The sequence below is a fragment of the Mastigoproctus giganteus genome, chromosome 9 (assembly GCF_048544385.1).
Source record: "Mastigoproctus giganteus isolate SK-2022 chromosome 9, ASM4854438v1, whole genome shotgun sequence".
In the NCBI taxonomy this organism is placed as follows: domain Eukaryota; kingdom Metazoa; phylum Arthropoda; class Arachnida; order Uropygi; family Thelyphonidae; genus Mastigoproctus; species Mastigoproctus giganteus.
In genome coordinates, this window is record NC_143583.1 from 65,472,501 (window position 1) to 65,486,974 (window position 14,474).

The 14,474-nt window shown below is 34.8% G+C and overlaps 1 protein-coding gene across 4 annotated transcripts in view; it reads right to left on the bottom strand.

Annotated features, from left to right (window-relative positions):
* Positions 1 to 296: 296 nt before the first annotated feature.
* mri (BTB/POZ domain-containing protein mrityu) overlaps positions 297 to 14,474 on the bottom strand; it is a 384,830-nt gene continuing 370,652 nt past the window's right edge. For all 4 annotated transcript variants that reach the window (XM_090381835.1, XM_090381837.1, XM_090381834.1 and 1 more), the window contains one exon: positions 297 to 848. In XM_090381835.1, the coding sequence (XP_090237961.1) occupies positions 499 to 848 (350 nt within the window). In that variant the 3' untranslated portion in view covers positions 297 to 498. The remainder of the gene's footprint in view (positions 849 to 14,474) is intronic.

Sequence of the window (14,474 nt, forward strand, 5' to 3'; positions counted from 1 at the left end):
TATCATAAAATAATATCAATTACGTACTTCATTTTCATATAAAAGAAGATAACATCTCTTTGCTATAATGCAAATTCGAACTTATTTTCATACATTACCAATGATATTCCACCTCAAGGGGAGTCCATGGAAATATGCAGGTGTGCTACAGTTCCTTATAGCCTTAAATTAACAAGTGGTTTAATATATCAGAATATAGCTAAGTGAATGCTGTTGTAAAGCTGGAGGAAACAAAGCAAAGCACTTTGAACAAAAAAAAAAAAAAAAAAATTAATTATAAAGTGGATCCTGTTGCGTTCCCAGATATGATAGCTACCTTTTCTTTATTTATTTGAAAATGAAATTATTTAACTCATAATTTACAAGATTTAGTTGGCTGCATGAAATGGCTACTGTCTCTGTAATATTTGATGCCTACACCAGACAGTATTTTTATTTTTTTTTTCTTTTTCTTCCTTTCATTTGTACAAAAAAGTTTCGATTTCTGATTTCAAGTTTTTAAGGAAGGTCTTCTGGAGGAAGCTGCACTTCTGGATATGGTTCTTTAGGAGATGGATGTGGAGGAAGCACCACACCCACAGCCCCTTCTTCTTCAACACCACCTACAGCACCTTCTGGTGGTCCACTGGTAATATTTGCTGGAGGTGCAGGTTCCAGAGCACCATCTGCTGCCGCTGCAGCTAGATTTGTAATTGATTTACTTTTGACACACTGAAAATCCACATGCCTACTTTTTGCTTCTTCCTTTTCCCAGGACATCCGTAAGAATGGTCGTTGTACATAATTGTATATAACTTCTGCTCTTCCACCTGGTCGGCACTTTACTTTTTCTTTGTATGTTGGATACCCTGCAAGAAAGATAGCAAAGATAAAACAGCAAAAAATTAACATATTTTAATGTGAATCACAAAGAAAATATTCACATGTAAATTTTTTCAAAAAATACTAGTGAAAAACATTTGGAATTCTTTGGATTTAAAACAAAAAAAAAAGAAATCTTTTGTACCACATATAATAATTCTTTTATCTTAAATCATTATTAGAACCTTAAGCACTTGGCATGCAAGGTGTGGCTATTAAATAATGAGACCACACATGCAGTTGTTACATACTAAGTACCACCTGCGAAACAAAGGCAAAAAAGCTGACCTCAAACCTTTTTGTAGTTGTGTCAGAAAAATGGCAGACAAAAAAATCGAAATATAAATCAATCTCAAATTTTTTAACAAAACTAAAGAAAACAACAAATGAAAGTTATGTTATTATCAATTTATTTCCCCATTGAGGAAACACCCCTAGGACAGACATTGGCTAGAAGGGTGTGGGTTACATTCAAAGGTGAGAAGCAGACTGCATGAGTTTATATAGTCCATGGGGCATTCACCCTGAAGGTTGAATACAAAATTTAAATAAACATGTGAAAAAATGATTTTCAAATTAGCATATTTCAAATTTGACATCGAGGATTGACATTTATAAAAATGGACAGATATAGTTAAGAAGGGTGTCAAAATTAAATGCAGTTTTGAGCCAGGAAGATATCCTCTAAAGTTGCATGAGAAGATGAGAGTTGGCAAAGACCTGCAACCTGTAGGCATTATTGGTAGGGCTTTTTCCAGTTCAATTCTTAGTTGATTAAAGAGCTCTATCTTTGCTGGAAAAAAGCAACAAAGGCTGTCCAGGTTTTTTAAGTTGCTTTGAAGGGGAGGTTTTGTATCAACATTCCTGGGGGGATTTTCCATGAGAATGAAACATGCCGTCAATGCTGGAAGTGTCTAATCTTCCTGTTAGCAGTTGGGCTAATGTGAATATGTTTCTTGTGTTTATTGTCTGTTTCCAAGGAGGAATACTGCGGTTGGAAAGTAGGATGGCTCTAGAGACAGTAAATGAATTTAAGGTCCAGTTCAGCAATTTTAAGGGTCAGTATTCAATGCTGAGAAAAGCTTTCAGATTGCTCGGTGGGGCAGAGGACCAAATCTAAGCAGCATATAGCGGGATGCGAAGTATACATTTCAGGATATAATTTTTAACAAAGTGTGGGTTTCTAATGCCAGTTAACTCTTGTAAAAACATGGCACATTGAATATTCCCTGCCTAAAAAGGGTGGGGGGGGGGGGTTGAGGAGTTGGTTGCTACAGTGATGTTTCAGATGGACTAACTGATCTGATCTGGATGTCTTCATTCATCTATCCCTGTATGGTTTTTTAACCCAGCGGTTCTGAAATTGTGGGTCGTGACTCCTGGAGGGGTCGCAAAAAAGATTTTGGGGGTTGCGGAAAACATTGATAAATGTGAGTAAATTAAATATTTATTATAGAACTACTGAAATTATTATACACTACAACTTTTCATTCTACATTTTAGTTTACTGCATGTAAATGTCATCAAGCATGATTACACGAAGACAGTTTCATTAACATTAGCATTAATAGAGGCATATGATTCAAGAAAGCAAGCTTATATAACATCAGCCGAATAAATAAAAAAAAACTTCCCACTTCACCTATCCATTCACTCCAAATGCTTGTCTGCCTTGAACATATTTAAGTTGTCAACCCCCACTATGACAGATGGAATTTCAATAATCATTCGTATAATTAATTAAGAAAAACTAATGGCTTCCATAGAAGAGGTACAGTGTTGCTCACTGAATTCTCAGGAAGAATTTGTGGAGCTTTTGAGCGATTCAAATCTTAAATTTGAATTTTCAAATCAAACTTTGAATGTCTTTTAACTTAGTGTTAAGGTTGAATACCCAGTGCTCTTTGAATTAGTACTGTCTGTTCTCCTACCATTTTCAACCATATATTTGTGTGTGTCAGCATTTTCAACATTAGTAGTTGTAATAAAAACAAAATACCATTCTTGACTAAACAACATGGGAATTGCCATGACACCTGTGCTATCCAATATATGAAGCCAAGACTGGATTTATTGTTTCAAAATAAGCAAGCTCATCCATCTAATTAAATTTTTTTGCTTAATCCTATTTATTTGTAACAGTTATCTTTACTAATTTTCTTATTTTTATCTGCATATGTAAAGTTTGTAAACTATAAAAAATTAATTATATAATATTAAATAACTGTATATGTGCATTTTTTCCAATTAATGTTCATTATTTTTATTTCTCATTTTATTTAAAACTGCTCAAAAACTGACAATAGATGCTAGTGTTAGGTTTTTTATACTCTAGTCACTAGAGTATTAAAAACCTAACTTAACTTAAGCATTACTGCCAGGGGTCACTAATAATTTCATCTTATGAAAAGAGGTTGTGAATAAAAAAAAGTTTAAGAACCTGTGGTTTAACCAGTGACCTTCTCAGCCAGTCCTGGAAATTCAGAAGCAAAGAGGACTGCCCCTTTCGACACGTGACAACAAATGAAACATAAGCAGGATGCTGCCTCGCTTTTAATTGTTAAATTTGCACTGTTAATCCAAACTCAGTTTTGCACATGTCTTCAATGTTGCTGGGCAGTGTTTCAGGGTCTAATCTGGGGATAAAGATCTTCTCTTGTGTAGGAACAGCTGCAATATTATACTTGGCCAGCATATTCAAATCTTAGTTGGGTGATTGACGAGTGTCAGTACTGGAACCATTGTCATTTGAGAAGAAAGGTACTTTATACTGTCAAACATTCAAACCAACAGTATGGGGCCCCATTCAAGGTGTGGTCACTTGTTTCTGGCAAAGGTGAAAGTGAAATACTATTGGAACTGGCATCCTGGAGTCGGTGAGGTATTTCCACTACCTTGTTTTTCTCTCTTAATTTTTTGATAATTTGCTCAGCAGTGATTGGAATAAAAGCAGGTTGAGGGGGATATGATAATGAGACCTGAAGAATCTCTGGACATGAGAGGCACAGCACCTCAGAGGCAGAAGAGCTCTGACAGTTGTCCACTGCCTCATTCTGTGTAATAAGAGAAGCTCTTGAACTTGCCAAATCCCTGGTCTGACAACTGGTTTTGTATATTGCAGTGAGAGTGTAATCAACTTCATGATACAGTGAGCGATTCACTTCTTTGCTAATATTTACACCTGGTTGATCAGAGGATGACTGAGGGTTTGTAGCCCTTATTTATCTTACAAGTGAGATTTTCAAGGTTATCAATTTTCTCCACCGTTCAGTTTATATTGAGATTTTGCTCTATAAGCAGGTTGTTTTCTCTTGGAGGGTGTAAATGAACTTATGGAAGGGAAGTAGCTGGTCAGAGAAGTCTGCAGAGATCTCAGTACTTATCTGCTTTAAGATAGGTTCCAAGGACTTGCTGACCATTTCTGTAGCTTATTTTTAGTAACAGTGACTATGCCTGATGTGTCTGTCACCTTTACAGGAAAGATACTACATAAGACGCCAAGAGCTTACGTGTTTGAATGGCATAAAATTTTTTTTAGAAGAGAGAATATTGAAGACTATAAATGACCAGGCCATCTGGTATCCATGAAAACTGATGAAAATGCAGACCGGCTAAGAACACTGATTAGAAGTGACAGTCATTTAAGCATTAAATTGAATTACATCAGCTCAATATGGACAAAGAAACAGACAAATTTTAACTGAAGATCAAAGAATAAGGAGACACCAAGTTTGCGAAGATGTCGGAAAAAAACTAAAGATCCAGACTTTCTGAGTAATGTAATTACTTACAATGAGAGTTGGCTGTTCCAATACAATCCTCCAGACAAAAAAAAAAAAAAAAAAGAATGTCAAATTCAAAAATGAAAACCATGCTTCTTATTTTCTTTGATATTAAAGAAATTATTATGGCTGAGTACATCCTACCAAATCAGACTGTCATTCAAACACTATATTAAAGTTCTGACAATGCTGCATGAAAAAATTCAACGGAAGAGAACTGAATTGTGGAGGTATGGTTGGATGCTCCATCAAGACAATGCTGCAGCACACAATGCACTCTCTGATTTCCAGTTTCTAGCCAAAAAACAAATTCCTGCGTGTGAATACACACTACTTGCCAAACCTAGCCCCTTGTGACTTTCTCTTCTCTAGACTGAAAAGTGTATTTAATTAATTGTAAATTCCAGCGATTTCTCTCAGTTCCTCTTATCTTAGTAATTTTCTTTTAAGCCATTCCTTTTTAGATTTTTTTTTTTTTTTTTACAACACACTTATACAAACTTGCAGAAAAATACAACACAATATGATAGATAATACAGCGCGCTAACAAACTTGTTTTCACAAAATCTCTAACAATACTGACAAACTTATTGCAACGTTTGAGAGTTTATTTTATCGTAATTAGTTTTATTACAGCGCTCGCTGCGCGTGCAATAAAATAATCACAAATGACCTTCATATGTATGTGTTTTGTTGTTTTTTTTTTAGGAGCATTGCAACTATGGCCATATTGCTCCGGAATATGCGGTGGTCATTCCCTGACCTTTCCGCATCCTCCGTATTTGGTGGTGACGGGCTCGAACCCCGGTCTAATCAAGAAGCGTGTGCTACGCACTGCTGCTCCTTCCCACCTAGCTATGGAGGCGCCTCATATGTATGTGGCTGACACAGCTTCTCAAGAAATAAAGGAACCAACATAATGTGGCCATGTTGGCCACATATATGCGACATAAAAAAAAAAAAAAAAAAAAAAAAGACTTTTTTTTTTATATTTTAAGGAAAAAACGACAACACCGACATTATAATATTTATTTTAGAATTACTAATCAAATTATTTTGCTTCGAAAATATTTTTTGCCCCTGGGGAATTTTTTCTTAAACTAATGTATGCGCTAAAATAACCACCAGTGATCCGACAACCTCACTAATCCGGCACCCAACAGGTCCCAACACTGCCTGATTAGTGATGGTCAACCTGTATATTATTTTATTTATTTTTTGGCTGATACACAAAAAACGTCTGCTTCCTTACACCATTTGGTGTTACTAATACTAAAAAAAAGTCCAAGTTATTTCCTTTGGCAAATTTCTGAGTAATGCTATCATCAATAGTTTATCACATTTATCAAGATTTTCCCTTTATAAAAACCATACTGAGTTTCCACAAGAAAATCATTCCTATCCAGACGACTCTATACTACATTCTTTATCACTGCTTCCATGAGTTTCTGCCACTGAGATTGGACTGACCAGTCTTTAGTTACAACTTTGCTCCCTGAATCAGCTTTATGACTGGCAGTAAACTGACATTTCTTCAATCCCTTGGACTTTGAAGCCTTACAACAGTGATTCCTGAACTTTTTCAGCCACCACCCCCTTGGTTCCATAAACTCATCCCTAGTACCCCCTACCCTACCAAATAAAGAGCATTATTCATACAAGTGGTTTTGCATAAACCACTAAAGAAGATAATAATAAATAAAATTCAAAACACTAATAATTAATTAGCATATTTATTCAAAATCCAATTAAAACTTTTAGTTTAATTAATTCAACAAAACTGATGAATCCGATTCAGTAATACCAGTTTTTAAGGCCATATAGTCATTTAGCAAAGGTCTTAGATTCCACATTTTGTAATTACCTCAATGTTCAATAAATTCTTAATGTGATGGATGGGCACGATGAAGTGATACCAGTTTACCAAAGTCTGGTTCAAAGTCACTTAGCAGGGGTCTTAAATCACAATAATTAATAATCTCAAGGTCAATTTTTTGCTTGGAGAGAACTTGGATGGCCACACAAAACAGACATAAAACTACTTACTAAACATGCACAATCTTTCAATTACAACAGATGTGGTAAGTGAAGGTTTGCGCATATGTGAAGGTAAAAAATTTATAAGAAAACAAATAGCTATTACCAATAACACAGAGGGGAACAGACATTCTGTGTGTTATCAGACACTCAGTCTAAAACACTGATGGATCCAATATCTTTCTATTTCAGAAGATTTAGGAGAAATCCAGTTGGCCTCCCTCTCTAAAATCCACTCATGCACACCTTCTCGATGGTAAGCCTTGTTACTTCACTTAGGTGGCAACGAACGTGTAGAGTGGTTCGCTTCAAGATGCCTGGTCAACGTGAAGAGGAAAAGATCAAACCCTCCAGCACGTGACAGCACAACGAAACAAATGGCCCTCAGTCCACAGCAGTTTTCACTCCCCCTCTTATGACAGCGAGAGGATCTGAGTGGAAGCAGAGGATGCTAAGAATCTCTGGGTATGGCCAGGCTGCCATGCACGGAAACTGAACTTGGCCTGTTACAACGTAAGATCGCTCATCGGTGAAGACAGGATATTAGAGCTGGAAAAGGAATTAAAAAATGTGAATTGAAATATCATCGGTTTGGCTGAAACAAGAAGAAGAAATGAATCACTTATAAGTTTATCAAGTGGAAATCTGCTGTACATCAATGGAAAAAGTGAAAGGAGCGAAGGTGGAATTGGCTTTCTGGTCCATAAAGATATAAAAACAACATTTTGGAATTCAAAAGTACATCATCAAGGGTGTCAAGACTACTACTCAGGATTTCTAAGAGATACAAGCTAAACGTTATAATGATTTATGCACCAACATCGAGCCATGACGACGAAGAGGTTGAAGAAATGTACACAGAAATCGAGTCTTCTAGACGAGCAGAAAACCCACTAAACTATCATTATGGAGGACTTCAATGCAAAGGTTGGAAAGAGACAAAACAGTGCAGAAAGGAGAACTATAGGAAATTTTGGACTTGGTGAAAGAAATGAAAGAGGTGAAAGACTTGTGGAATTTGTAGAATCTCGAGGATAGTCAGTAATGAACACTTTTTTCAAAAAAAGGGTGAACAGAAAGTGGACATGGAAGAGCCCAAATAGATTAACAACTAATGAAATCGATTTCATCCTCACTAACAAAAGATATATTGTGAATGACGTTACTGTCCTGAACAAGGTAAATGTTCGAAGTGATCACAGGATGGTAAGATGCACACTTGATGCAGACGTAAGAAAAGAAAGGAACAAACTGACTCGAGTAAATAATACGAAGGTCTATGAGATAACAGAAGAGGAGAAAAAGCAGTATGTACTGGAACTTAAGAACAAGTTTGAGCTTCTGCAGATTGCTCAGGACCAAGATATCAACGAGGAATATCACAACTTTTTGAAAGTGATAAAGCCCAAGAAACCTATAAGTAAGAATAAATCCAAAGAAGAAAAAATTAGTCAAGAAACACTTGATATGATGAACTGAAGATGACAAATGAAGAGCAAGATAAACACTGACAAGGAGAAAATTGAGTATACTGAGTTATGCAAAGCCATTAGAAAGAGACTCAGAGAGGACATAAGATTTAACACAAAAAAAGTAGAACTAGCATTAAGGGAAAACAAAGGACTTAAATCAGCAGCCATGAGCAGTAATACAGAAAGACAAATGATACTGAAACTGAAGAAAAGCGATGATGTACTTATAAATAGCAGAGAAGGCATAACAAATAGCAGAAGACTACTATAGAGAATTATACAAGGAGCGAGGGAATGATGCTAGCAGTGGAGAAGATGGATCGAAAATTAGTAACACATAAGACATACCTGATATCCTTCCTGATGAGGTAAAACATGCGCAGAAGAAAATGAAGTTACTGTAGAGTTGTTAAAATTGGGAGGAAGAGACATGGCACAAAAACTGGCAAGACTCTTCACAAAATGCATTAGAAAATGTGTGATGCCTAAGGAATGGAATAATGCAATTGTAGTTTTGCTGCATAAGGAGATAAATCAGAAATTGGAAATTATAGACCAATTAGCTTGTTATCCCACATCTACAAGTTGTTCACAAGGGTCATTACTAACAGATTAGAAAGAATATTTGATGAGAATCAACTGAAAGAGCAAGTTGGCTTTAGGACAGGATTCTCAACTATGGTTCACCATCATGTAATATCACAGCTAATGGAGAAAGCAAATGAATAAAAAACACTATTATGCCTGGCATTTGTGAATTATGAAAAGGCATTTGACTCCATACAGCATACGGCAATGTTTCGGGCACTGGAAAGACAAGGTCAGAAGCCACGATTCCAAAGAATTAGAGGAAAATCTTAATCAGTTATGCAGAGTTAGTATGGATTTTGGACTAAGCATGAATATGGCTAAAACAAAAGTAACAATGAACAAGTATGCCACAGAAAGGGATATAATTGAAAAAGTAATTGAAAATTACCTTTTCAATTATTGAAAAGGTGGAATCATATACTTATCTGAGACAAGTCATTGGCTGTAATAATGATAAATGGCTGGAAGTCAAGAGAATAATAAATTTTGGATGGATAGCATTCAGGAAATATAGTCACATACTCAGGAACAATGTTCCAATTTGTCTGAAATGTAAAATTATGAACCAAAATATACCCCCCACCACGACTTATGGAAGTGAAACTCAGGCACTCACCAAAAGAATGGAAGAGAAGCTAAGAACGACACAGTGAAGAATGGAATGAATTATATTGGGAATCAGACTGTTAGATAAGAAGTAAAGACTGTTAGATCAGAACTAAAATGGTCTTGGGCAGGACACATAGCTCGAAGACGTGATGACAGATGGGCTAAGAAAATAACAGAATAGTACCGAAGAGGAGCTAGAAAAAAAAAACCTGGAAGACAACGACAGAGATGGACAGATGAAATTCATGAGTTTGTAGGTAGTAAATGGATGGCCATTGTACAAAACAGAAGGAACTGGAAAGTTGGGGGAGAGGCTTTCATCCTGCAGTGGATTGAAAATGGATGATGATGATCAATAACACTAGCCAACAAAAAATATTTTTTTGTCATACCTATACAATGAAAATATGTGATTCTGGAGGAAATAAACACACTGATTCCGAAAATCACCATAACAAGTCTCTATCCCACATACATCAAAAGATGTATGTGGGATAGAGACTTACAACTTTATTTTAACATTAAACAATGTTTAATGTTAAAATAAAGGGATATATATATATATATATATATATATATATATATACACACATTCTCTAAAACTCATTAACTTCGGAAAAAATATCATAAATCATAGCGAAATAGTTATTTCAATAATATATAATTAGCATACCTGTAATTCTCTTTAAAATGTTTGCTACTAACGGATTTTCTCTTGTATTTCTACTTACTCTCCCTCTCATGGTTCTAGCAGTGATCCCACATCATTACAGGATCCCAGCGACCTTGGTGCCACTTTTCCATCGTGGAAATATCTTGATGAAATCATTCCCTTTGTTCATCACTCACATCTCCCAGATTTTAAATTTGAGATATGAATGAAGAAAATGAATTTTCAACGACATTCAACAGCCCATATTTTTGTAGCACTTGAGTAAATTAGATGCCATTTCATAGTTTTCTTCTTTCCTATTACCCAAAAAAACCATGTACTTCTACCTTAAATGATTGCCAAGCTGCAAATTCAACCTCCGTTAACTGGGTTTCAAACACATCATCTTTCAAGAGTTTCCTAATTTGGGGTCCTCCAAAAATTTCTTCCTTAAGTTTGGCATATGTTAAATTAGGAAACACACTTCTCAAATATGCAAATCAGTTACCTTTTTTATCTAGTCTCTTCTTGAAATTTTTCATCAATCCAAGTTTGATGTGCAAAGGTGGAAGAAGTACCTTGTTTGATTGCACTAAAGGAATATATTTTTCATTACACTCTCCTAGTATGAACTCGTCCCACTTGTCCCAATGTTGCACAACATAATGTTCTTCTGTCGCATGGCTGTTCCACAAACAGAAAAAACAACAATATTTTGTGAATCCCCACTCCCTGCAAACCACAACCTTAAGATCACTGCATATGTTCCAACCATAATCCTGGTAATTTATAGCATGTAGAACCTTAGACATCATTGCCATTCATTTGACTTATGCGTGACACATAGTTCTTTCAGGAATTTAATAATGTCTTCGCAAAAGCACACTGTCCTCTATAGCAAAATATTTTGAAAACTTTTGTGTCTTTTTCGAAACACTGAAATCTTTGTTCCCGCTGCAAGTATATTCCATTGCTATAACCTAACAGTTCAGCTTGTTCTTTCGGCAATTTTAAGTCAAACCAAATCACTCAACTTGCCTTGTTTTATTAAATGTACCTCACTACCTGAACTTACTGGCTGATAGTCGACATCTTGTAATGTGGAGGCTTCCAGGAAATCCTCGGCTTGAACTTGATCACTCTTATCTTTCCCATTACTGTTATCCCAAGTTTTGGGGGGCACTGGAATAGTCTACAAAAATTCTCACCGAAAACACTAAGTGTGCTCCCTTCAAATTGTAAATCGTTGCATCAGACTTTGAATCTAAGAACCATAGGTAAAAGTCTGATTATGTTTATCACAAGAAAACCGAGACCAGAATCAACTGAAAAATTAGAGCTTATATCTGTTAAAATAAATCAGTATGGCATACAATACTGGCTAGATTATGCGAAATTGGCATATTTTGGTAAAACGTAACTCCCTCTACATTTAATAACTGTGACGTGATGTGAAACTATCATAGTGATTTTTGAAATCTATGCATAAAAACTGGTTAAAAACAGCATTTAAGTTGTTGGGGGTAAAAATCGTGTTGGCTAGTGTAATTGGCTATCGTGTGAAAAAATCTGAATCATAAATACACACAAAGTGACCAAAGGAAATAGCTCTGAAAGTGATAAGAGCAGTAAAACTTTAATTACAAAGCGAGAAAGGTGTTTTGCCCTACTCTCTAGTCTGGTCAACAGTAAACAAGTGATCAAAATGTTAAGAGGGGGCTCACCTCCTGCAGCACATTCCTGCTGCCTCCTTGCCACTTAGCACCCCTGTAAGTAATCTTCACTACCCTCCAGGAGGCAGTATTTCTCACTTTGGGAACATTTTTTAAAAAAATAACTGGACATACGAAATCAACCTCAGGGCCCTCAATTACTTTCATGTTCAGAAGTTTTTTTTTAGTAAGCAATCCTCTATAATTTTCATATCACTAATTTTATGGCTCTCGGGTTCCCTAGCACAGCTTCTCCTTGATATTATGAGACTTTTGGTTGTAAAGACTGATGCAGAAAAATACCCATTATTATCTATCATCATCAGCAAAATTTGTTGGGTTACTGATGACTTTATCAAAACCATTATATAAGAAGAAAATGTGATTTGCTCTCATCATTGTGCCAACATTCATGTAAATTCCTTTCTTTGCTTGTTTGGCCTGTGATTCTTTACAGTCAGCCTTTGCTAGCCTAACCAATATTATGATATCATTATAGACCAAATTATGACTACTATATGCTTCAGTGCTTTTCACTGCTCTATACGCTCCCATGCTATCTTTATTGGTCTATTACAGTGTTTCTCAACCTTTTTTGTTGTGGCAGGCGACTATTACTATTACACTCATATATATATATATATATATATATAATGTGATGTAAAAGTTAGGCAAAAGTAATAAAAATAAATAAATAACTATGAATATGAAGCTATCATTAGAGGCAGCAAATGCACATCCTCCACATGAAGCCTAATTATATCTGATAATTAAAACAAATGATATTTAAAATAAAAATAAAAAACATCAGCCAGTAGTACGGCCAAAACTGGTACCTTCGAGGGGGGTACCGCTAAATTATACATAATTGGCATTATTTTAAATTTACATCGTTTTTATTAATTGGGTTTAATGACTAAATTATACAGGGGATTATCGACTACCTTTTTGTCTTATTATCTCTACTTTCCCTTCCCTGTTTGTTTATTTTATATTATTTTGCGTTTCGTTTCGCTCTGCATTTTTGCCGTACTACTGGCTGATGTTTTTTATTTTAAATATCATTTATTTTAATTATCAGATATATATATATATTATAAATAATAAACAATGTATATTATAATATATGTATACATATTCACAAACTGGAAGTTATTTCTGTTGGGTATACTTAATAATACACTTATTTTTTTAAAATGATTTTAATGTTTTTTTTGAACATACACGAACTGTAGGAAATTTAATAGAAAAGAAATTATTTAAAAGGAATATACATGAAATTTAAAGAAAATATCTAAAAAATTAACATATTTAAATATAAAAACAAACAAATATACAATTATAACATTTTAATCAGTGAGATGGTTGGTTTTGATGGGAGCACAGTTTTTTTAATATGAGGATTTATTGTGGATAGGCTTACTCTCAGATCTTCTTCTACCGACTTGTCTCTCTCTCTCTTTTTTTTAAATTTAATCTCATTTAAAGTGGAAAACCCTGTTTTGCACAAGTAAAGTGGAAAATGGCAATAAAATTCTAACTGACTTTTCTGAAATTTGTGGATATTCATTTCAAATTTTGCTAATATTCAAAATTTGCTAATATTAGCATTATTAAAGTCAATGGTCACTATGGATCTCAGCCAATTCTTCTTCCTCTTGCAGATTAAGTCCTAACATTGGAAGGTTTCTTGTTGCAAATTGATTTCTTACCCACAAATATTTTGTGGTATCAAGGGATGGAAAGTAATGGACAATTTTTGTCTTTAACAGCTCTAATGTTTCACTCATTGCATTAATTATTTTAGTATAATTCGTTTTGGCAGTCAAGGGAAACATTTCTAGATTTTTTTTCATTTACCTTTTTTTTCCATATACTCAACTTTTCTTTAAAGGCGAACAACTTGTCAGTAGAAGTGAGTAAATTTTCCTCTAGGCCTTGCATACTGATATTTAATTTATTAAGCTGCATGAATAAATCTGCTAGAAAAGCTAATTTACAGCACCAAATTTCATGACTTAAATAATCACAACATTTTGATTGTTAAAGTGAAAAAAAAATGAGCATTTCCTCATGCAAATCGTCCATATGCATAACATAAGTACATTTCCTTTTGATACCCAGTGAACGTCAGTTTCTTAAAGAAAAATTATTAGACTCCAGTTCCTCACATAATTTTCTGAAAATATGTTTTTTTTGTGGTCTAGTTTTGATATAATTGACCACTTTAACTTCTTAATCAAGTACAAGTTTTAAATCGGGTAGAACTGTCTTCGCTACTAGAACTTCTTTGTGTATAAAACAGTGTGTTATAATAATATTTGAATTGTGTCTTTTACTAAGTTTACAAATCCTTTTAATACTCCTGTCATCGCTGGAGCACCGTCAGTACAAATTCTGACACACGAATACCATAAAATACCACACTTTTGTAAATACTGTAATTATTCATTACTTCAAAAATATCTGGGCTGTTGTTCTTTCGGTGAGTTCTTTACAACAACAAAAAAACATTAATAATTGTGTCGTTTTCGATAAACATGACAAATGCTATTAATTGGGCTTTCCCACTAATATCTGAAGAATTATCTACTTGCAATGCAAACAGTCTCCCAAAATTATTAATATGCTGAACAACTTGTTCTTCAATAGCATCGGACTATGCCTACTAATTGTGCTGCTTGAAAGTGGTACTGTCATTATTTTTTCTCCAGCTTCCTCTCCCAAAATACTTTTCACGATTAGCCAACATGCTGGT